Source organism: Trachymyrmex septentrionalis, unplaced genomic scaffold (genome assembly GCF_001594115.1).
Source record: "Trachymyrmex septentrionalis isolate Tsep2-gDNA-1 unplaced genomic scaffold, Tsep1.0 scaffold9, whole genome shotgun sequence".
NCBI lineage: Eukaryota > Metazoa > Arthropoda > Insecta > Hymenoptera > Formicidae > Trachymyrmex > Trachymyrmex septentrionalis.
The window spans coordinates 1,111,526-1,137,484 of NW_017306091.1; the positions used below are offsets into that span (position 1 = coordinate 1,111,526).

A 25,959-nucleotide genomic window follows, 5' to 3' on the forward strand; every position below is an offset into this window, starting at 1 on the left:
CATGCGCGGCACCAATGTATGCATATTCTCTAAATTCTTTGGAGTAGAAATTTACTCTATAAAAAATAAAGTCAGTCTTGAATAAAAGTGGCTCTATTTTCAATCTTAAGTGAGATTTCACTTTTCAGAGTGACAATTTACTCTAAAAATTTTAGAAGGTTTGTATACTTATCTTGGCCGAATTCAAAAATTCACTGCCGTACACTAGCGACATCAACATCAATTTTTTTAAATGACGCGAATTACGTATCACGTTATCAACAGACGACACTGTTGATGAAGCGTCGAAAAATTGAATTGCAAAATAAATTTATAAACATATATTTAATGTTTTTATGTGAATAATTCAATGCAGTAAAGAATGCAGGTAAGAAAAATTAAACTTCTATTATATATAATTGTGACTATTTGAAAAAAAAAAGTAAAAAATGAGAAGGTTATGCACGTGTTCATCTCGTGTTTTCTCTTGCTCACGTGTGTTGGTCGTACATTAATTATATTCCGTATTCACAATTTATATTTATCTATGATAATTTTTCCTAGGTTAGTTGAACTAGTCAAAGAAGTTTACTTATCTTAAAAATGAAAATGAAAAAAATGAAACAGAAACTTGTTAAATCATCAGGAAAAAAGACAATGGCAGTTAATACAAAAAAGAAAACAAATTTGAGCAAATTAACTACGAAAGAATTCTTTGAGCAAGATTTTGAAAATAATGGAGATAGTGATATACATGATAGTGATGAAACAAGTAAAAACACAGGTATGATTCAAAATATTAGAATTTGTTTGATATTTTAGGCAACTTCAACTTTATGATATTCTTTTACATAGATGAAGATGATGAGCTTGATAGTGATATTAATAGGGATAGCGATCATAGTGAGAGCAACTTGAATCCTGCAGAACATAAAAAATTATTAATGAAATTGCAAGATACTGATTTTTACAAATATATTAAAGAAAATGATAAAAATTCTTTGGACTTTGGAATATCAGATGATGATGATAATTCTTCAGTAGACTTGGATGATGCATACATTTCTGAAGAAAATTTAGAGGTATGTTTTTATTAAATATAATTTTAACTATTTTTTATACTTTTTAATAATATTATTAAATATCCAGGTTGCTAGCTACGATAGTGATCTTTCATTAGAAGAAATCGAAAGTAACTCTAAAAAAATTACTATGCAATTATTGAAAACTTGGCAACAAGAAATACAAACTGATAAGTAAGTTTTTTCTCGTTTATTTTGAATTAATAACAAAATAATAACCGTACATTATCCCTTTTAGATCAATTGATACTATTAAATGTGTTATAGAGGCTTTTCATGCAGCTTTGAATAATGTCGCAGTATCGTCAGATACAACTACGCAATATAAAATAGAAGGAAGTGCAAGTTAGTTTTGCTTTATTTTATCTTAAATCATTAATTATTTTTCAAATGATTGTATTAATTTTATCAAATATTATGTTTAGCATTTAACAGTGTGGTACAATTATGTATAACACATTTGCCTGATGCATTTAAACGTATTTTGAAACTGGATGCAGAATCGCAGAAACCACATAAATCTAGAAAATTTGAAAAAATACAAAATGTTTTGAAATTGTACTTATCAGATCTGATTAAAGTATGTATAAATAAATCCTTTATTTATATCACGCATATAAACATATATATATATATATACATATATATATATAAAATATATATGTTAATAAATATATCTATTTCACAGTTATTGCAAAGTATAGCATTGTCCAATAGTGCTATTCTCACAGTGCTTCTAAAGCATCTTCGTCAAATGTTGCCTTACTTTCAATCATTCTCATCTTCAATTAAATCATTGTTAAAAATCTTATTAGAGCTGTGGTCAAGTGGAGAAGAAACTGTTCCTGTTATAGCCTTTTTAAATATTTTGCATATTGCAACTAGCAAAGAATTTATACTTGAAGAATTATTAGAGGTAAGGTCCATACGATATGATAATGAAAATTTGCGAACATTGGTATCATTAAAGTTTTTTTTAGACTATGTATGAGAAATACGTTCAAACTATGAAATTTATTTCACTCAATATATTACCAGGAATAAATTTCATGAGGCAATCTTTACTCGAGATTTATCTGCTTGACCATAATATTTCGTATAGTCATGCCTTTTTACATATTAGGCAATTAGCGATTGATTTAAGAAACGCTGTAACATTAAAGAACAAGGTAATTGTTAAATAGCAATTATGCACTTTTTATAAAATTTATTAACATCTAAGATTATTTTCAGAAAAATCTTCAGGCTGTATATAATTGGCAGTATATAAATTCCTTGCGCTTTTGGACAGAATTAATAACCAAATCAAAGGATAAATCAATGTTACGATCGCTGTTATATCCTTTAGTTCAGGTACTTAATAAATACTTTAAACAAAATTTAAGTATGAAAGTAATGTAATAATTCAGTAGAAAAATTTAATTTTTTATAGATTATTATAGGAACAATAAAAATTAATCCAACTGCGCAATATTATCCATTGCGATTCTATTGTTTAGAAATGTTAATAACTATTTCTAAAGAAACCGGAACGTTCATACCTATTTTGCCATTTCTTCTCGAGGTATTGTTTTCATATTTTTGACGATATTTGTAATCGTAGAGTATATTATACTTTGTATCAAATCTTTTTCTTTTTAGATACTGGAGTCTTATGATTTTAATAAAAGGCATAAAACAGTTATGATGAAGATGAAACCTATATCCTTTGATTGCATTTTGAAAGTATCAAAATCACAATTTATAGAAAATGGCTTCACAGATGGTATTATTGGAACTATTTATCATCTTATACTGGAGCATGCGGCGAGTGAAAGTCATAAAATATATTTTCCAGAACTCTATACACCTTATATAATACAGGTATTTTAAGAAACAAAATTTAAAAAAAACCATAAGTAATTTGTACAATATTATATAGATATATCGAAAATTATATTAAATCAATATATTTTATCTTATAGTTAAAAGAATTTCTGGAGAAATGTCATGTAGCAATTTATTGCAAGAAAATGAAACTGCTTCTAAATATGATTGAAGAAAATAGAAAACACATCGAGACCGAGCGTAGTAAAGCAACAATAGATTTAAAAAGTATGGCAGAGATTACAAATTGGGAAAATAGAATGAAGACAGATGGCACAGCAATAGCCAAATTCTATTCTTCTTACGTTAAACTTCGTGAAACCCAAAAGCTTAAACTTCTTACGAAGAACGAAGAAGAATTCAACATATCCGTTGGGAGAAAATCAATGAAACATAAATTAGATGAGCAAAATGAAGAAAATAGCGAAGAAGATGAGTTTAAATTTCAGGTGAAAGAAACGGGATCTGAAATAAGAGCAAATAAACAATTGAATAAGAAAAAAGCCAATAAAAAGAAAAAAAGTCAATAATAAGAATTTACTAAGAAAAAACATAAGCATCAATATAAACAATAATGATTGAAATTAAAAATAAAGATAAGATCATTTTGGACTTTGGAATTAACAATTATATGTATCTAATATACGTTGTATGCTGTATGGGAATATATTTATTGTTTTATATCTAAATATGAATTTTGTTATATATATCTTTATATTTAATATAAATACATCCCTTATACAGTAATTTACTTATAATTATATATATAATAATTCTGATTATTCTACAGATATCGCGCGTACATGTTGCGTAAGATATGACCAAATCTCTTGATAACAATTTTTTTATTCAATATCTTTTATGCATAAAGCGCCTGTTGAAAAAAGAAATACTTTATGTGTGAAACGTGTATATTTTTAAATATTATAATTTTAATTTTATGACAAATAAAACTAGAAATTTTGTATACAATTAATATTTGTAATGTATATAATAATACTAATAATATAGAAGATAATTTTATATGAAAAAAAATACGAAAGATACGTAGGATGCAAAACATTTATTTAAGACTTTGATTTCAAATTAGATCAATTCTGTACATACACAATAGCTACAATTATATCTTCAGACTGTGTTATAAATTTACAATCAATTTTTTTAATATACAGGCATATCACCGACAAGTATGTAATAGACGTAATGATGATAAACTATGAAAATTTTTAAATTAATTCAACGATTTCGTTTTCTTTATAGCATTTCATTACATTTGTTTCGTTTCTAAACATAATAAACATATCATTTTTATAAAAATATATCTTTAATGACACAAAAAGCAAATGCGCAATTTTCGCTCTAATTTTATCTACTTTACAAGAAGACGTTGTTGCATGCACTTTTTTTTAGCAAGTTTCAATTTGCATGATGATACAAACAGAATATCGGACATAACTCATTATACAATATTATGATATAATTCATATCCGTATTGGAACAGATATATGTATATGTATATATATGTGATTAGCGCATACAGACTACTCGCGTCGACAATAAAACTTTTGTCGCTATACAAATTGAATAGATTTTATTTAATTCATATTATTTTATGCTGTGCTACGATGAATTTTTTAGTACAACTAGTGCATTAGCAACAGCAATATAACATTAAAACAATGTCTGATTTGTAACAATTGATGTTGACATAAAAATGAAAAAAACTGCAAATATAATATATAAGTTATTGTGACGAATATATGAATGATGATGATAAAGAAAAGAAAAAAAGAACTAAGCTCTACTATTATATGAAGGGCATATTGCTTTATTAATATATGCATATATTCGTAAAATATATACATATTTTTAGTAGCCCTTAAGAAAAAATAGTATACCCATTAATAATCGCCTAATGTCCTTTAACATATAAATTGACAGGGCGAAGTTCAAGCGTTTAAAATAAAATAAAAATTATATTCTAAAACGCATATATTTTTTTCCTTTAATCATAAAATTATTTAAAAATTCATAGTGTTTGAAACAATTCATAAATACATACTGCATCTACAATTAAGTTTACCCTAAAGAAGTGCGAGCCCATAGTTACGTAATAAGAAGAATGTAATGTAACTTTTTTGGGCTTCTCAGACATGCATCTTTGTTTACAGATCAATGGGATCAATTATGTATCCTCTAAATTTTCAACATTGCTTAAAAACATAAGCTATTTTTCTTTGCCAGCTCGATAATAATAAGAAAGACTAATATTAATAAGAAGATTAATTAGCAAAATTTTGAATTTTATATTAATAAATTATTTGTAAGCATTAATAGGTGAGTACTCGTTTGGTTCGTTTTTTGTTCGATTATTCAATTCATCTAATTAATAATCATCAGAGCTCTGTATTTGTTATCTAATAATAGAAATAGGAAAATCATGTAACATGTTTGTTATTATTTAAATCGTACAAACTAATCGCACGATATAACGTGTGTTTATATGATAACGTAACTTATATAAATGTAACCGACTGAAATGCTGCAGTATCTTAAGTTAACTTTTAATGATCTAACTAGTGATAGTAAAGCGGATTACGTTAAAAGAAAACTGGCGCAAAAAATATATGTAACTAAATTTGAATTGTACTTTTACAAAACGGTATACGACGCTTTCATGGTTAATAATTTCTTCATAAAATGTTCATGCAACTCAAAAATATTACTCGAATAGATAATCATTATTACACTTGTTAAGACTACAAACTAGTAACAAAAAACTGTAACTTTGAAAATCGTTTTTGCAAAATATTATTACATCATGAAATATGTTAGAAACTGAAATATTTCTGTATTTAGTTACAAAATGCATTCATCATTCTCACGTACCGTAATATCAGTCTATATACAAGCTAGAAGTACATAAACAAAGTTGTAGTTAAATTGCGATAAAAAGTAATCATCTCATTTAGTACTCTCTAAAGGCCATGTCATCTCATACAACACTTTAGATTATCTTTAAAAATTCTTACGGTACTGCAAACACACATTGCAATTACAGAATCTCTTTTTTCTCTCTCTTCCTTTCATTATGCAATCACAAGTGTGTGAGTGAGAGAGAGTGTGTGTGTGTGTGTGCGTGTGACTTACAACACTATTTTATATCAAAAAGATAAGAAAAGAAAGAGAGACCACACTTCCTAAATTGATGAATCTATAATTGTGTTTAAAACTAGATCATGTTGTTATATGCTTCTGATGTTCGAACTAATAGAAATTTAGTACTTAATATGTAATACAAACGTTATAAAAAGACTACTACAATTCTGCTGCTGATAACTACCTTATGCAATTGTTTACTCTCGTCTCCGTTATTACATCTTAACAATGCGGTGTAAATGATTATCTGTTTTTATTTCCAAAATATAAGTCATCTGTACACTGATAGCAAGTTCTTTTCTTTTTCTAGCGCTATTGATTTCATTTACAACAATATGTAATGTATGTATATTAACATAGATCTGTTTTTCATATATAGACAAAAGAGAAAACTTACACATCCCATCTTATTTTCCATATCCAAATATCATCATGTACATGTATAATATTTATATGCATACATAATTGCAAACTATATATAATCAAATTTTAAAAGATACATTTAACAGCATAAATTAAAAAGCTGCTAATGTAAACACAGTTGTCCTACATGTATAATAAAAGATGTTATTGAAAAAATTCATTTTACGAAGAAATAGAGAAAAATGCTTTCTTAATACACGTAAAATATCACTATATTTCTATATAGGATATAAAATCCTCATGTAAAAAAAATATCGATACCTTCTGTAGCCAAAATAATTTAAATTTCAATTAGTCCACTTTTAAACAAATTAAAATTTAAATACATAAATTAAACGAAATATGAAATATAACAAATAAGAAGACAGGATGTGCAGTTTGATACAGGTAAGGCATTCGAAATTATCATTTTCACTTACTTCATTATATACAATATATTTTATAAAGGAAATAGATCAATATTTTTAATTATTATAAATGAAATGCATTATGATAACTTCAAGCGTCTTACAGTGAAAATTAGACACTAATTTTATATAAAGTAAAAATCAAAATTTACCATAATTTTAAAAAAGCTATTAAAAGGATTATTGGCATGCAATTTTATTAATTTATCTACTACTGTTTTGTTCTGATATTGTAATTCGTCATGTTAGCAATTAATTGAGTTTAAACTGATTAATGTTTACAAAATATACAATGAAAAATGATATTATTATAAGTAAGAAACATCATTGTGCATCAGGATGTTTACAATATTTTTCTCTCTATTTATATATAATATATATATAAATTTTATTCCTTTTCTTTAATATTTCACATCAGATACTTAATCTACTTTGTAAAATCATGGCATCTATTTAGAAATATTATCATACACAATGGATGTTTCAATAACATTAGTAATTATATTAAAATATTTGTCTGTATGTATCATTCTTTTTTTTAGCATAATTTATCTTTTGCAAGTTAAAAAAAGACAAATCTTAAAAAACTCAAGTGTAATTTGTTATTGTTAACGTTAGACTATCGTAAAGGATTGGCATCAGTCAACAAGCACGCTAGCGCTGTATACCTTTCTAGTTTTAAACTGGAAATCCGGTTTAGATGTTTCTTGAGCGTATTTGTAGTAATTGGTTGACAAGGTGCAACACATGGTGGTGAGTCACCAATCAACTCAACTATCGTCACTACAAAAGTTGACCATTCAGAAGGCAGAGAATCATCTGTGTCACACAATTGTTCAACTTGCTCGAGCATTGCTGCTATTGCAGACACACCAAACTAAAAGAACAAATAATAATAGTTAAATAAGATCATTGCGTTTTATGTATATATGCTTAGAATTTATTGAAAGATTCATAATGCGTTTGATTCGTTATGTGTTAAAATTATACACACGCGCGCGTGGTATGTGTATGTGTGTGTGTTGTAACTAACCTTATTTAGAAGAGCAAAAGTTAAGCTATTATTTTTAACAGGATGATTAGTAGCAGAGTCAGATAATGCTCTTGCTAATCGCAATATAGTATCAAAATCTTTCACAGCATCAAGCCATCTTCGAAATTCGGAATAAAAATCTGTTAATATATGACAATCTCTACGGCCTATCACGGCTAAACCTTTAAATATCGCAGTCCACAATTCTCTCAACTGCTTACTATATTCTGTCACATTCAGGTGAGGTAAAAAACGCAGTAGTAACGTCTATTAACATATAAATGCAATATAAGATACTGAAAATAATAAAATTTTAAGCTCATCTCTTATCCATCAACCTTACCTTTCCTTTTCGAATACTTAGCATACTAGCTAATTTGTCATCTTGTATTAACTGTTGCATACATGTTAAAATCATGTTTATCAACTCTGGTTCAGTTTTAGTCGTATTTACGTCAGATTCCCCTTCCTGTTGCTGTTGAGGTTCCGGAATTAAAGCGAGTGGATTACTCAGATCTTCCAGCTTGAATTGAAGTGTAAACAGCTATAAAGAATAACATTAATAAAGAATGCATTATCGAATTATTTGTTCTATTAATTGTATTAGAGAATATGATAGTACTCTCTCAATTTCAAGAAGTAATTGTCGTGTTTTCTTAGTGTCCTTCTGTTGAGACTGAGGAGTAGATTGGGAGTCGTTATTTGATACAACATCCATATCGATAAGTTTACGTGGTGCTGTCACACTACTGCAATGAAGTTTGCCTAATGAATTCTCAAATTGAGCTGGCGTATATGCTGATCTTGAAGCGGCTTGAGGTGTTGGTTCCCAATCTCTAAGAGTTAAGCGAAAAAATTAAGAATACTAATAAATAAAATATGTAAATAAATAATCTTTAAGAAATAAATAATTAATCTGTATATAAAATAAATAAATTTGATACTTCCAGTTATAAACTGTTCTCTTAAATCATTAAATTCTACGATTATAATAAAAAAAGTAACGTTATCGCATGTTTAGTGGAAAACATATTTTGCAATGCTATATTATCACAAAAATGTAAATCCTCACGTGTTAAAAATATAGGAATGTAAAATACAAATATAAATTATTGTAGAAAATGTATAAGCTTTATAGAAATAAAAAAAATATACCTATGATCCCTGTGATATCCATTGTTATTATGATGCTTCTTATCTTTTTGTTCTCGATTTGCATGTTGTTTATTCCGTTTATCACAGAATACGACATAATAGTGATCATCAACATACGGTTGAATTGTATTAAGTTGTAATAATTGAATATTAATTAACCATTGCTTCTCATGAGCTTTTATAGCAAGTTTTCCTGAGTGTTCGTATTCTCCCGAAGCATTACCGTTAATGTTGTGAGAATAATTTTGATGATAAGGTCTTTGATTATTTCTATCATGATTACGATGAGGATATTGATTATTTTTAAAAAATGCTTGATGTCCAGCTTGTTGTTCGTTATGATAGTAAGATCTGTTCTGGTTTCTCTGATTTCCTAAATGTGAATAAGAATGTTGGTGTTGCTGATGATTGGTTTGGTTGTTAGGAAATGCAGGCATCATGTGATCTGGTCGAAGGAACTGTGGGCCTCCTAAATTAGGATGTAGTTGCTGAAACGTAATAAAAAATTGTATTAAAAACACATTTTATTGTAATAATCATAATATATAATCTGTAAAAGAAACTTACAGGAGGAAAACCATAAGAGCCGTGAAGAGGTTGCCTTGGAACTGGTTGTGGCATTAAATGTGACATTAAATGCGGTGGAGAAGGATAACGTAATACAGTACCAGCTTGATCTAATGAATAGAAGAATAACCAATGTCAGGAAATATTCCAAAAGTTAATTAAAAAATTTAATATATGCAAAAGAAGGGCAAAGAGCCAGTAATGTAGTAACAAAAAATATATAGATACAAATCTGCATACATTTTAATACAATACTTATAAATAATATTATACTTACTAATTAAGCCTAATATTCTAGGATGTTGCATCAATTGAGGATGTGGTGCTCTTATATTGGGCAAAACTATAGGATGTGCTCCAGGTAGACCCAATCCTGGTGGAAAACGTGGTGGAGGTAGGCCATTAACTTGAAGTTTCTCATTTAAGGAGAGGGCCTCAAAAAGAAGCGAACCTTCAGATTTCTTCTGTTGTTGTTGCGTTTGTGGTTTGCTGAGACCTGGTGGTGGCCTATTTGCAATAAGCCCTCTTTCCAACTCTTCCACTGTACAAGCATTTGGTAAAGATAATCGTGGCTGAGCTTTCGGAAGAGATAAATTCAATGGACTACCCCAAACACCAGGTCGGGGAACTATTCCTTCCTTATCCAATACCAAATGTGATAAATTATCTTCGATATTTATGTTAGAAATAGACTGTAAAAAATATAAAGCATATATAAAATTTAGGATTTAATACGTGAAATTATTTATTTGTTTAAAAATTTAATAAGAAGACAAAGAAAAAGTACGTTTTTAATGAAATATATTATAAGATTATTTAAAAGTTATATAAAGACTTATGAAACCAATCTTATCATTGTTGAATCATTTCCTTTCAAAGTTTAAAATAAATAAAAAATATCTAGCAAGATATTTATGTATGTTACGTTGAAAGACTATTTTCATCGATTGTCTTCTTTGAACTAATCGTAAATAATTGTTGAATATAATACATTTAATTAGTTTTACCGCGTCAATGTTACCTACATTTTAATTAAAAAACTCAGATGGCACAATATAATTAATTTCAATATGAACAAGTTTAAAATAGAGCATACATTTAAGAGCACATATTTAAAAGACATTTATTAATATCATTAAAATATTTTTATTGATTTATTGTATATGTACAAATATATATATATATTTTTTTTTTATTTGCAAAAACAATTGCTGGTACGTTTCTATGAAACTTAAAATAACTCAAAATAATGTTTGTAATATTCCTATAACAATTGTAGCATAACAATAATAATGATACTTTTATAACAAATTCTTATAATGTATAAATAAATTATATTTTGTTGCTTCTGTACTAATTTATCAAAATAAATATAATTTGTGACTGCTTAAACACTTATGATTTTATATTCTCAAACTTTAACAATTTGTAAAATGTAAGTAAAAGAAATAGTATCTTGTGTGGTGATTGTGACAAAAAGTTGAGCATCCGTTCTCTGTATAAAGATCTAGGTTCAAATCCACTTATAATATACATATATTAAGATTTCATTTGATTTTTACTTGTCGAAAGGCAATGGCAAATTACTAAAAGTTAGGGCTTTAGCAGAAAGTTGACTTATAATCTTAAAACAGCATCTTCTGACTCAAGTCTTATGTCTTTAATAACGCACAAGAACTGTTTTATGACCTTTGTCTTAAAGGTGTATAAATACAAAGTGTAAATACAATGGCTATTCTACAATAAGCCATTAGTCATAAATCAGAAGTTAGAAGTTGGAAATTGACAACTGTGATTGGTCAATTTTCAACTTCTAATTTCTGATTTATGACTAATGGCTTATTGTAGAATGTGTGTAAGACATAAATCATAAGACAGTTTTTGTGTGTTACTAAAGACATAAAACTGAAATCATAAGACACTGTCTTAAGATTATAAGTCAACCTTCCTGCTAAGGTCCTAACTTTACTTAGAGTAAATGTAATAACCTCTTCTAATAGATCGTTCAGAACTGGTATTAAAAACTGAAGATCTCACACACAATCTGCAATAAGCCATTACTTAAGCTTTAAGTCTTAAGCCACAAGAAATTGACCAGTTATAGTTGAATATCAAAAGAATGATCAACTATAATTGGTCAGTTTCTTACAGCTTAAGATTTAAAGCTCAGGTAATGGCTTATTGTCTATATATCTGCAAAAGAGCCCACTCTTATATCTCTAACAAAAGACTATGAAAATCTTGGATGGCAGCATACCTTTTTATTTGTTGCACTCTGATTATGAAGGCGATTTGATTCGGTAATTTCAGCAAGTTTCTCATGATCTTCTTCCCAATCACCAATAGTAGCATCGGGACCAAATGTTTCATCATTCAGGGCATCGTACTCTTCCTCTTCAAGTTCTTCTTCTAATGGACATTCCAGTCCATCTTCTAGATTGTTCTCCTAATCATATCAAGAAAATAATAATTATTACTAAAACGTGGAAGTATCAACATAACACAATATAAATTAGACAAGAAAAAAATCAGCAAGAATTTTTGACAAAAAAAGACCTGTAAAAAGTGATTACAAAAATTATAGCCATATTTAGTAGCGATGATATTTCTTATGAAACATCAGACTCAAATTGATGAAACTTTAATTAAGATGATACACGCAAATTTGTTAACAAATTCGATCGACCGGAATCCGCGATGCTCCATGTTAGTGACCCTTAGGGCGAGAAAAACAAATGAGGTTAGACAACATAACGTAACCCTGTGGCCCAACGATTTTATCATTTTTTTAGAGAAAAAGGGGTGTGCTATGGACAAAATACAATCGGAGGCAAATACGCGAAATACGTTGTTTCAGATCAAGACTACCAAGTGTCGGCGAAAAAACAAAACTCGCTTCCGCACGGTCGTGCCGCGACGCGACTGTTTATCGGGAAAGATTCACGATCGCGTGTCCTGTTGGATTGTGCACAAAAATGAGCTGCAAGTTGCGCGCGGTCGAACGATACGTTTCCGTACTTACTCCGAGCGTGGTATCAAAACCGAAAAAAGTGTCTGCCATTTGTGAAAATGAAATCTGCAAAATGACATGTTCCAACTAAACGTCAAGTGCAGCAACGCGAGGCATCAGCTGCCATGGCGGCCATGCCGTAATTCGCGGCTGCTCGCGGCAACGTCAGTAGAGAGAGAGAGAAAGAGAGAGAGAGAGAGAGAGACAGAGAGAGAGAGAGAGACTCGAGAAAGGCGAGTGCGCAATGGGCGAAGTGCGCACTGCGCAGTAGGCGAACGCGAGTTTCAGCGAGTTTTCTCCGCGCATCGTGACGAACCGAAAATAGGAATCACGCAAACGAAATACATAATTTGTTTGTAATATTAGCAAGGTATGTGTATTTACATAATTTATAAATAAATTAAATTGCTAAACAATCGATTTTCGTGATTTTATACTCTCAGGTCTCGAAAACGTATAAGATGTAATTAAAAGAAATAGTATTTTGAATGACATTTTTGATGATATATATATATATATAACATACCTTTTTACTTGTTGCACGTGCACTCTGATTATGAAGACGATAATTTTACTCGTGTTACTTGAAATTCCTTGAAATCTCCAAAAATTTTTGCTCTTAAAACGAGATGAATATATATATTTGAACATTAAAAAGAGAGAAAGCACAGATGCTGAGTGCAAAAAGTGCAGCAAGCGAACAAATCTAATTTGATTCAGTAATTTCGGTTTATTTTTTGTGATTAAATTAAAATATATCTACATTTAGGGCATATTTTTTTTTTTGACTAATAAAGAAATTAACTTAAATTAAATATAAATTTGTTGTGTAAGAATATTGCGTTTTGAGAATTCAGCCCTGTATATTTTATATAGCATATTTTTGCATATTTCGCCCATTTTATAATATTTACAGTTTACAAATTTTACTTATTATTTATGTTACATCCACTATAAGTTTCTTTAAATTACTATTTGGTAAAAAAATAATGAGAAAACAAAAAATAATTAAAAGAATAATTTTCGCTTAGTCCTTTTTACAAAAAATTAAGTTCAAGAAGAAATAAGAAAAAATTGCTCATATGTATATATTTTTAATTAAGTAAAATATGAGTAAATTTTTCGCATTTTACATTTTTATAATCATCGGAAAAAGTGATTTTTTTTTGTTATATAAATATGAAACAAATCGACAAAAACATCTAGTTACTTTGATTATTTTATATAGATAATAAAATCATACGACAGATTTGTTGGGGAAGAGGGGAAGTAATTATATTCAACAATCTGGATCGAGGCGTGCACTTTTTATTGCCATTAAATCTTTTGTATCGTACTACTTTCCTTTGGCTTTCTCATCTTCCACATTATGATTCCTTAAAGTTATCTAATCGCATGCGGATACCAACGCGTTAAAATAAACGAAATATGTCGCATGTTTTTCTTTAAACACTACTCGTCGCATGACAGTCCTCAAGTGTTGCTAGGCTGCTGGCCCTCAATGACGCCAGGCTCAAGGAACTATGATTTAGAGTATTCATGCCATGAGGATCTTCGCAATGCAGGTACAGCCGTGAACTGACAGACTTGTGGCAATCGGGACATAAACGTTTCTTCTTCTTGTCACGTCTCTTCAAGATGTCATATGCGCATCTGCCAAATGTATGTTGCACGAGAAAATAAAAATAGTAAAAATAGTTTTTCGAAAGAAAATCGAATTGGCAATTAGAATTTTACACAACATTATACTTGATTCTTGTTTTAGTTCTGTTTCTTAACAGAAAAATAGTCCAGTTTTTTTCCGCGTGTCTTACCGAGCGTGTAATATGTGAGAGCAAGGTAATGCTTCCAGAGAATCAGCTTCCAGACCGAAAGGTTCATTGCAGCTTCCGCATCGTAACTCCAAATCTTCCTCCATCGCAGTCGCCAATCTCTCATAATGTCCCTTTTGTTCCTCGTCTCCCAAAGACCCATAAATTTTCGACAATCTGGACCTGACTGTTCGCACTAGAAGCTGTAAATAATCAGATTCTCATTATCTTATATATTGAATACATATTATTTTCGCACTGAAAATCATATAAGTGATATACTGACATTTTTAGTAGCATTAGAATGTTATTAGGGATATCTTTGTTTCTTTTGTTTTTTCTTTTTTCCTTTTGAAGAAAAATTTAACACTTTTTTAAAGTAAGAACTTGAACTTATTCTTCGGTTAATCCTTGGTTTTTATTGTATGTAGAAAGGATATGATAATAAATTATGAATAACGAAATACCTTATCGTTTTAACAGATTAACAATAATCTTTATCGAGTCTTGGGCAGCACCGAGCTGTATTATTTTACGTTATTGGTTGCATGTACAACGTCAAAATGGAAAACCGGCTCCATTGATTCGTAGACACAAATAGCGCGAAGATTCGATGCCCGTAGTGTGAGTATGATAATATATGTATGGAATACTTCCGCGACGTACCAGCGGCGCTGTAATGCCGATAGCTCTTTTGGTATTTCATTGGAACTCACGGTAGTCTTTATTATTAGATGTACAGATAAATAAATGCATGCAAAGAATCCGTGTCTATCCTCCGTCGTAGCTTTTTCAATTACTGATGCTCTTGTTCAAATTTTATCAACTTAAAAATCCTATTCTAAGTAATGTATAATCTCAGCGGTGAAGAGATCTTCAAATCTTATCTTCAAATTAGAGTTGTCTTCGATTATAATATCACGAAATTGCGAGATAAGGAATATGATGAAATTTTATTAATTCATAAAAATCAATGGAATTAACTTTGCTTTCAGCACATTCGATTTATCGCAAATCAACGAACAAAGAAACTTACTTTACTGTATTTATTTCGAATTCTGTTGATCTCCGAGGACAAAAGAAAAGATGAAAACTCTCAAGTTTTCACATCTGGGGAGGGAAATTGATTTCACAGTACATCGCTCTTCTCTGATTTTTCCTCTCTCCCTTTGTATCTCTCTTTCTCTTTATTTCACATGAAATATATGAAACGAACGTGCGTCACAATCCGCGATCTGTATTGACAATTTACCTTGGCGCCAACCGATCCCGCCACTTCCAGGAGCCTAGTATTGAACTCGAGGGGTCTGCAATTGCATATTTTGTGCTGAAGCCTTAGAGCTTCCAGGCATCTCGCCGCACCGTCCATAGCTTCCATCTGGCACAGTCGATCACCGGTCGCAGCCGCCGAGCCCATCGCGCTCTCGTACTGTCGGAATGCTTTCTGCAAAACGTCCATCTTTATCTCACCGATGTTATCGTTCTGACAAGCGGACCGGCGTACGCGATGCGTGAACTAAAGGCTAATTGTATATGCATCACGATCGCCAACTAAAAGACAGACATTAAATTCAACAGGCAGCTTCTATCGCTCAAAAGCGCAATCATATATGGCATTCGCGCAGGTAACAAATGAAGCTCAAACATCGCTGTTAACATTTGTGATGATAACGTTTACTTTACTATAGATATACATAAATATTATATGAATTTATTGAGATAGATAGAAATTTAACATATGATATTCTTAAAACATAATAACGTAATAATTTAGTAAATTATATGACATTTGATAAAGAATTGATTAATAATTTGTTTAATAAGTTTATTTATTAATTTTATTTCCAATATCAATCAGTTGACCCTTAAGATAGCCAAGTGAATTTGTGTGAGGAGAAGAATAATTTTATTTCTTACATATTTAAGAGCAAATTGTAACGGATTATTTCTAATATTCTATCTTTTTTATTCTTCAAATACAAAAATAATTTCAAAGTCCTTTTTCTCAAAAACGGATCTTTAAAAGAATTTATTTTATTATTTCAGCTTATTTTGAATCCCCTTTCCAATTATATCACGTATTTTGACCCATCCTATATAATATGAACGTAAAACATTAAAGAAAATATTAAAGAATAAAAACATTAATATTTTTTTATGAATATTTTTGTGTAGAAATATTTCCAAATCTTAATTAAATATTTTACTACATACACAAATATCACGCTTTCAATATTTTGCGTTAAAAGTGGATGTTTTCAAAATTTTGTCACTCATTTTTTAACAACATTCAAAGAATTTTATAGCCAACAAAACAAAACGAAAGCGGGATATGCGGGATATGCGCTGCAAGCGTGATACCCGAACAAAGTCGTTTTTGTAACATGCGTGACATGCAAAGGAACGCTTCAGTTATGGCATTTTTTTATCGCCGATGACAGTACTGTAACAATGTTGGAACGAACAATGAGGTTGTGAATTGTTCTGATAGCATCGTAGTACTTGACGTGAATGCCGATAAAAAATCTATCTGTTGAAACGTTTTTGATGCAATATGCAAATAAATATAGTGATATTTTTTATTGCGTGATTACGCATTTCAATCTTTACATATGAATATTTGAAAAAGAAAAGGCTTCAGCCTCAAACATATTATTGTGCTTTTAGAATAAATTTTATATAGAGAATCATATATTTAATTGTATATCTGTAGTTAATGTGATCAAAAAAGAATATTATTACTTGCGATATCATTGTTAGAAAATTTAATGTGAAAGCTAAAGAGAAAGACATACTGATAACTTAGTATGAATTACTCACATTTATATCCGATTTCTTTCTGTAAATGTCTCCCATAATACGGATGCTTCGAGCGTAACTGGCCTGGTCACCAGAAACTAGCGATAACCGTGTTGCCTCCTGTGCATAATGCATAAACGACAATTGATTGGTTAAATTGTATTATTGTGCATGGTATCGATTAACCAATACAATCTTCTCTGAAACATCCCCTATGAATTACAGGACGCGACTCGTATGGAATTTTTTTTAAAGATATTATTTTCGACAAAGCATGCATCGTGCGATTGAGAAGAAAAAATTACGAGATAATAAAAATTAATTTGTGAAAAAGTTTGTAATATTTTCTAAGAAATGTTTTGATTTAAGTTGTTTAAGAGAACGCAATTTTGCGCTTTCTTTGAATGGCGTAAGTATTTTTTATTTTTTTTTTCTTCTCTTGAGAAATTTTAAGTTAGAACTTTACCGAACAGTAGTCATGAGCGTCGCCAAGCTCTCCCTTTTTCCTGAGTGCCGCAGCCATTTGTAATAACGCCGCCCTATGATGACGCGAATTCAGATCTCCCAGCTGTAAACTTCTGGAGAGATCGTAAGCTCTCGCCGCATATCTTGCGCTCTTATCCGCGTCCTGTAATCTGCAGAAGAGTTCCGACAGACCGACGTATACCTGAAAAAGAAATTACACGTAATCGATGTACGAATTCACTATCCTGGACGGATAGATTGAGAGATTATCAATAAAAAAAATTATATGAGTCTTACTTCAAACATATTTTATAAAAGAAAGAAGAGAAATTTTTTATTGTATCAGCATTAGATATCAATATTATAAAAACAGAAATACACAATTTAATAAAGAATGTTTTATTATGAATTTATTACGTTACAAAACAGAATTTTACATTACTTTTTAAAGTGTTAATCAATTGATATACTCGAGTATCCAGATAGCGTAACAAGTACACGAACAAGTGAATTAAGGATGCAGCTAATTGACTATTCGAGAAATGAAATAAAGATCAGGCGATATGAAAAACGAGCTCAGTTTATCTCGCAAGACACAACTGCTGCTTTTCTAATCGTTCCTGCGCAATTAATTAACAAACAACACGACAATAATGCGCGCTTGTGTACTCGTGCGAAAGAAGAAAAACTAGCAAACAAAGGAACCTAATTACCTGCAGTTCTAAGGAGGGATCTTGAATGGAGTGGGCGATTTTGTGGGCTCTTTGAAATGCTTCCAAGGCTTTACAGAATCCTGCTAGCTCTAAGTGGACTCTGCCTACGGTTAAGTGAACTAATCCAGCAGTCGCGCACTGATCGCACTCGTTATACAAGCTGCGAGAATGCAAAATTATAGATGTTAGCACAATACACACGTACACACGTATGGGTAGTCAAATCATCGCTTAAACAATTGACGTCACATTCGGCTATTGATTACAAAGGACTCAATTAGCTCTTCTCAAACTTAGAACTGTCACCACTGACTTCGTAATCAGAGGTTGCTCATTAGATGCATTTCTTTTATATCGACATTTTATCAATAACTACTGACTATGTTATAATAGTTAAATATAGATACATCGTACGTTACGCGTGTATATTAGGTTTTTTGAAAGTTGACATTACATCGTTTATGTAGGCTGTATGATGAATGAAAGAGGTTCAAACCTGTGCCGAGCGTAATCTAACGCTCTATCCAGGGCACCTAATCTCTCGTGAGCTCTGGCCAAGTTTAAATACGCTTCTGCCCGCATGTTCGGCGAATCCAATTCCTCCGAAATGCATAATTGCTTGTTACCGAATTCGATGCTATCTCTGAAAGGAGAAAAATTACACGATGGGAGAATCGCGGCTTTAATTGGAAGGGCAACAACTTTGCAAAGAGGAAAAGGAGATAAAAATAGTTATAAAATTAGATAACTAACGCTACTTTTAAACGAGATACTCTTATACATATAATGCGTGTATTAATTTTTAATAATATATCGTAATATACTTATATGTATATACTTTTTATATGAAAATATATATAGGTCTCCGGTTTGATTTTCTTACTCTTGTTTATTTCTAGATTACTTTTAATAATGCAGAAACACGTTTCACTTTACGTATGTGCAAACAGTGCCAATAAAGACGATAAAAAACTGGAAAATACATTAACAACTTATGCTATGATCTACCTGTATTTGCCCCAATCCATATACGCTTGATACAAGTAACCGAGAAGAGCGAATTTATCCTCACGATGTCTGATACTCTTCAAGGCGCCTCTCCATTTTCTAACCGCGGCTTGTTGTTTATGAGCTCTGTACAATTTTAAACCTTGCTCCACCTGTGTCAAAAATAATGAAATTTCAGCACGTGTCCTATTCACTGCACGTGATGATTTATTTATCGTGCAACGATCATCTTCGTAAAGGGTGTTAAAGAATGAGCTCAAACGTCGTGGGAAACAAAATTTTATTAATTATTTATCATCTTTTTTAAAATTACTCATCTATGAAATTTACATCGCGTGATTTAACGTCTTATATTTCGATGAGTCCTTGAATTTCCGCCGATTGCATGAGTCCTTGTATCTGGACTATTTATCGGATATCTAGTACATTTCCTCATATCAACTATAGTCAGAGGCCGCACGACTAACGAGACCTTGGAATCGATGCTCATGAAATTGACATTGAGTTAATAACGGCCCTCTTAAGCGGAGATGCAATGTTCAAGAGCGTATGGGCAAGCCAAAGAGGAAATTACGCTATTAATTATACAGGCAATATTAATAGACGATAATTATAAAACGATGATTGTAAAACCCGTTGTTTATAATTTACAACGTAATTTCACGGAGCACAATATGTAGGTTTTTATACATATAATTTTGTATATTATATAATTCTTTCAAAAAGAAGTGTCAAAAATTTAATTTTTTTTTTTTTAAGAGAATGTTTTAAAAAGGGCGTTGTATGAAGCACGTTTTAAAATTAAACGTTAGTCAGTAAAAAAATCAATTATAAGATAAAAAGATTTATTACTGATAAGTGATCTACATACTTATTCTACATAGTATTCTATATATCGTTTCTTTTTTATAACATTGTTTTTAGGCACAAATTTTTTACGTTCTTTGCATAAAAATGTGTAGCTTGGAAATTTAGCATTGCTGCTTTCAATTCAACTTCTCACTCTCTTCAAACCGTTGAAAACCAAGCGACTTTTTGAGATAAAGGAAAATGTGAAATTCACTTGATTCACAAAATATGCAAAGTACAGAAGATACTACAAAATTTTTCATTTGAGTTGCTAAACTTTTTGTATTGTGTGAGCTACAGAGCATTCACACTTATTGTCGTGAAAGTGAATGATTCCTTATATATCAACACATCCCACGGTTTTATTCATCTCAAGATGTAAAGCTTGGTTTTCAATGGTTCGAGAAGAATGAAGATTTAAAAACAACGGTACTGAACAGACAATCCCAGGCGATGGATTTCTATACAGAAGATACAAAAAACTACAATAAGATACAAAAAGTATCTAGAAAAAAATTAGTGATTTTATAGAAATATAAAATAATAGATACTTTTTACAAGTAATAAAATTTTTTTATCTTAATTTGATTTTATTATAATAATTTATTAATCTTTATTTTTTCAATTGGATATTTTTGCGAAAAACAATTTATATAGTAAATAAAATGAAGTGAATGAAAAATGTTCCGAACTTTCTTTATATTTTTTTAATTTTCTAAGGGAAAAGTTTTAAATCGTTATTTGATTTAATTATTATTATAAAACTAAATATTATTTCGCGCGCGCGCGCGCGCGTATAACTAGAATTATATAAAAATTAATCTATAACACATACATTAAAAGCGCAATTAGGTATATCATGTATAATAATTGAGACAGAGAGTAAAATATAGAATTAAGTATTTTATATATAACATATTGAATACTTTAGTATTTTATACTGAATTTACTTGAATTGTCACTTAATAGATAAATTCATATTTACGTTGAACAATATTATTCAATTATAAGTCTTGTAAAACAAGCTCCAAATGATAAATAACTTCCTTATCCAGGAAGAAGAAGTCACGTATTATGGTTTTTATCATGCAGCAATAGCCCTAGCGTAGATAATATGAACAAAGATAGAAGGCCGTATCGATTTGACCATGAACTTTGTCCTCGGCAGATTAAACTTTACAATAAAATATAAATAGCCTCGTAAGGCACATAAAAATGTATCCACATGCGTGTACACGACCGAGGCAAATTCTTGTTCATTATAAAAATTATAGACATATATACAACGAAACGAAGATTTACTGATATGCGAACCCGTTCATTTGTCATAATCTCGGCAATCTCTTGCAAAGCATCGAGAAATGTGATGTTAAGAACAGTAAAGTAATAATACTAATAAATAACAATACTATTAATGGTAGTATTAAAAAACCGAACAGGTTGCACACGAGATTACTGGAATGAATTTTAATGCTTGTAATCATTAACATTATTAATTAAAAAGAAGCAGAATTTATCTTCAATTCTCTTTTTTTCTTCATTAAAATATTTTTTTCTTTTTAATTTAATAATTTTTTAGAACTGTGATGGTTTGACAATTTATTAAAATTGTAGCAAATGCGGAAATGTAACGAGAAAATGTTAAATTTTTACAGCTGTTTTGTATAGAAACTAAAAAAAGACAAAACTATAAATTTTGATGTTTCTATAAATAACATGATTTAACAATATGAATTTTATACTTTTTTACACCTCATCTTTCGATTTCATGTAGCTTCGATGAAAACATAGACTTATAGTATATTGATTGAGATATCGTGTAGCTTTGATGAAAACGTAAACGCAAATTACGCTTGTTACTACATGAAGCGCAACAAATGAATAAGCTGTCAGACGCTAGACGCGAAATCATAAGTTTCTTTGAGTGAAACGCATCCAGAACGGTAAACACAGTATGACCGGTACTTCGGTTTTAGTGGTTACGAAAGGATAGCGTGACCGCAGCTATGGCATGCACATCGTGAACTTGACAGTGACCGATAAAGCATGCTCGTCCGCGAAATACGCTTCGTTATGTAGCCGTTATGTGCCCCGTCGTTTGCTTGAGAGGACCCTCAGATACTGTTACTCATTTGATATATTATACCCTCAATAGCTTTGACATATTAAACGGATTCAATGGTTAATAGTCGAATAACAGTTAAAGAATCAATTATAATTGAATTAATTTGTAAGATCATTAATAATTCCGTAAGTGTTATCGTGGCATGCAGCCAATTTTGCTTCTAAGCGTGTTTGTCTAAAATTATAATCGCCTCTTGCGTTTCGAGATAAAACACTTGGCACGTATTTCGAAGAGTAAGAGCTTTATTAATAAATTGATAACTTGAATAGAAATTAAACGTGCATTAAAATATAATAAATAATGGCAATGTTTATATCTATCGCAGACATGATATTTACATCTGATGTATTTGTGTAATATTTTATGTAATTATTCGTATTAGTAGTTCGTTATTGTAATGAAATACATAAAAAAAAATAATAAAAATCCGATAATTTTTATAACTTGTTTTATATTCATCAAATGATTAGTTATTATTACATCACTAATTTAATCCATTTAATTAAATTAAAAGCTTAATATATCAATTTAATTAAAAGCTCGATATGTATCTTTTCATAATTTATTTAATTAATCATCAGATGTAATTTTGTCGTAAAACTCTTATATGCATATTGAAAATGTCTATACATCATATCATATGTACTAAATTTAATCATTCATTTTTCCATTTGTCCTACGAGAACTAAAAAGAGTAAATACATCATATATAAAAAATATATATATATACATATATATAATATATATGCTTACCCTCCTTCGTGCTAATTGTTGATCGAGCCGTTTTCTGCAACTTATGAGACATTCCCATATACCAGTGCCCGATCTGCCATTTTGGTAATGACCATTATTACCGTTGCCATTGTGATGTCGATAATCCTCTTCAGTGAATTCGCAGACATCGAGTGGATGTCTCGATCCATCAGGGCTACCCAGCAGTGCGGTCGCCGAGAGTTGATGACTCGCCGATCCGCTGTAAATTTTTGAAATGTTCAATGATATATATCATGGAATGGATGTTGACACAAATTAACTTTTTAGATAAATGATACAATTATCGGCCACTTAATATTTTAACCACTTGATGTTCGTTATAATTGATATTTCGCTGTTTTTCGATTTTACGAGCTGAATATTTGCTGTAAAATTCTCAAAAGTATTATTTGGTTTATAAATGTATAATAAATTAAAAGGTATTATTAGAAAGTAGCGGATATTGATATTAATTTATATTATCGGGAAATCTGTTTGGACAATGATCACTATCATGGATGATTTAAAAATAGCAAAGATCGACTTGAAAGAGAGCAAGCCATGGAATTCTATACTCTCAGTAAATCCGATGAAAGAAATTTAAAGAAGACGTAACCAAGAACTGTGTGATATTTTCACGTCATCGATCGCTTAAGTTTCGTAGGAATTTTGAAATTTTTTTTGTACTCAGATTACCTATATTTGCGATATAATTAAAGTTATAAGGATTATATCGAGAAGAAAATACAAATAGTATTTATATATTATATGTGTGTGTGTGTGTGTGTGTGTGTGTGTGTGTGTGTGTGTGTGTGTGTTGTTATTAATTGTAATTTTTGCAATACAGAATTGTTTACAACTAATGCAATGTTTAAATGTTAATTAAGAAATAATACAATTATTTACAATACATTAATCAACATAAACATATATAAATATTATTTTTAGAATTGTTGTTAATTTTATAAGTGGAAATTAGACCGATAAGAATAAAAAAAAGTCAAATAGAAAAGAGAATCTTATTTTCGATTAAATCGATTGGGCGGATCTTGGTGCTTAATATTCGTATGTAAATTTAAAAATACATTCATCAGTTCTATAAACTGCGCAATTCGGTTTATCAGGCTTGAAACGTAATAAACTGAAACTGGAAAATAACTTCACAAATTACATCGATTTAATAATGGTGCTAATAAGCATCTTAAAACTAAGCAAAAAACGTATTGCGAAAATTATTACCAGCCAGAGTTACTGTTAATTTTCTATTATATGCTACAATCAGTGATTCGTAAAATATTGCAGGAAATATGATTGAACTATTATTTTGGATGTGAAACTTCTCATCACAATATCGCGAGTGTGTATCAAACGTCCACGTTAGATGATAGACGCGGGCAACTGACCTCTTATAGGTTCCATGCGCAAACTCTTAATTTATTTCTAGGACGAACGGAAGGAGCACGCAGTGATAAACCGCTTTTGGCTGACGTCCCAGAGGTTGAGTTTGCAAACTGCACGTTAGGGAAGTTACAAGGTACACAGGGTATGCTATATGTAGCTACCACATCGCTCTTCACTTATGAATTTCTGGATCAATTCTCAGTCACGATGTAAATTTTTTCTCCCTTTACATAGTAAAATTTTATTTTACTATGTAACCTAGTTCTTAAAGTGAGATCTAACTTTCGAACGGTAATTGTCTTGGCACATCTAAAATGTTAAATCAAGGCAACTTATAATTTGCATAAAATAAAAAGTGAGGTATTATTACCATTTGTGCGCTAACTATTCAAAAAGTTCTCCAAAAAGCCAATGATCATGTTTAATTGATCATGAATTCCAGAAAGTTATTTTACTTCTTTATGAGGAAAAGAAAACTGACTCCATATTGATCGAATGGTCTCTTGGTGAAAGGTAGATATGTCTGGGACACCCTGTGTAAAATCACAGTTCTTACCTACTCTACTGCAATGCGACCACTGCACATTTGCTCTATATCCCAGAAAACTAAAATTTATCTGTATCCTTTTTCTTTCGATTTTGTGCTGAGATATAGCGAAATTCTTTCCTGGAGTATACTCGCCCTAAATTGCGATCATCAACTATACTTTCTTCTTACTTTTTTTTTACGTATATTTATTAGGATGTTTTATTTGACATAGTTCTACATTTTATATGCTTTACGTATGCTTGCAACATTAATGAGAGTGTTAATTAACATTTACATCCTTTAAGATATATTTCATGTATCTTCATTTTGGAATAAAAATTTTTATTAAGTAAATATTTCTTATTTTCGAAATATTTACTTATAATTTCATATTAATAATTTGTTTATCGAATATATTTATAAAATTAGATCACGTTTCTTTCATAACTTTTTAGAAGAAAGTGTCTAGAAAGTATTGGTAATTATAATTGCCAATATCGTCCTTAAAAAAAAAAGACTATTATCTTCGTAACGAGAAAAACAACTTTTTATATTAAAATATATATGTAGTATATTTGGTACATTAAGGATATGTACCAAATGTAACTATAAGTACCTCTAAATAACGCTTACATATTTTTGTCAGAAAATATTGCTATTAATCGGTAATCATATGACATTGGAACTAATTAAGGCAACAACAGAATTATCTCATGTCTGATGCTCAATGAAACCCCGTGAGAATCACGCCCCGTCACAAATTACTTTCTACTCCTGCTGCTAAACTTCTCCCCAAAACAGTCGCGTGCCTCTGTGCGCGCGTGC

The 25,959-nt window shown here is 30.2% G+C and overlaps 3 protein-coding genes across 4 annotated transcripts in view; 1 reads left to right on the plus strand and 2 right to left on the minus strand.

Moving 5' to 3' along the window:
* Nucleotides 1-256: 256 nt before the first annotated feature.
* Nucleotides 257-3,448, plus strand: LOC108755975 (nucleolar complex protein 2 homolog; the record flags this gene model as incomplete). Its single annotated transcript, XM_018499479.1, has 12 exons — nucleotides 257-367; nucleotides 544-763; nucleotides 835-1,061; nucleotides 1,129-1,235; nucleotides 1,300-1,406; nucleotides 1,487-1,641; nucleotides 1,750-1,977; nucleotides 2,042-2,230; nucleotides 2,295-2,414; nucleotides 2,494-2,625; nucleotides 2,703-2,924; nucleotides 3,026-3,448. Coding segments are annotated over exons 2-12 (2,091 nt in total), but the record flags the coding sequence as incomplete, so codon positions are not given.
* A 3,991-nt stretch (nucleotides 3,449-7,439) lies between these two features.
* Nucleotides 7,440-12,732, minus strand: LOC108755974 (protein PAT1 homolog 1). Its single transcript, XM_018499478.1, has 9 exons — nucleotides 12,694-12,732; nucleotides 11,929-12,117; nucleotides 9,949-10,363; nucleotides 9,672-9,781; nucleotides 9,105-9,592; nucleotides 8,572-8,785; nucleotides 8,293-8,493; nucleotides 7,950-8,216; nucleotides 7,440-7,793 (listed from the first exon to the last, which is right to left on the minus strand). The coding sequence occupies exons 1-9, from the start codon at nucleotides 12,730-12,732 to the stop codon at nucleotides 7,536-7,538; spliced, it is 2,181 nt and encodes a 726-aa protein (XP_018354980.1). The 3' UTR covers nucleotides 7,440-7,535.
* A 1,241-nt stretch (nucleotides 12,733-13,973) lies between these two features.
* The window catches only part of LOC108755973 (43 kDa receptor-associated protein of the synapse homolog), a 16,543-nt gene continuing 4,557 nt past the window's right edge, over nucleotides 13,974-25,959 (minus strand). Inside the window, exons 2-10 of one of the 2 annotated variants that reach the window (XM_018499476.1) lie at nucleotides 23,205-23,424; nucleotides 19,478-19,629; nucleotides 18,966-19,112; nucleotides 18,470-18,629; nucleotides 17,758-17,958; nucleotides 17,313-17,411; nucleotides 15,745-15,936; nucleotides 14,496-14,695; nucleotides 13,974-14,334 (exon numbers count right to left, since the gene is read on the minus strand). In XM_018499476.1, the coding sequence (XP_018354978.1) occupies nucleotides 14,127-14,334; nucleotides 14,496-14,695; nucleotides 15,745-15,936; nucleotides 17,313-17,411; nucleotides 17,758-17,958; nucleotides 18,470-18,629; nucleotides 18,966-19,112; nucleotides 19,478-19,629; nucleotides 23,205-23,424 (1,579 nt within the window). In that variant the 3' untranslated portion in view covers nucleotides 13,974-14,126. Of the gene's footprint in view, nucleotides 14,335-14,495; nucleotides 14,696-15,744; nucleotides 15,952-17,312; nucleotides 17,412-17,757; nucleotides 17,959-18,469; nucleotides 18,630-18,965; nucleotides 19,113-19,477; nucleotides 19,630-23,204; nucleotides 23,425-25,959 lie in introns of both variants that reach the window. The other variant, XM_018499475.1, reaches the window with a different exon arrangement.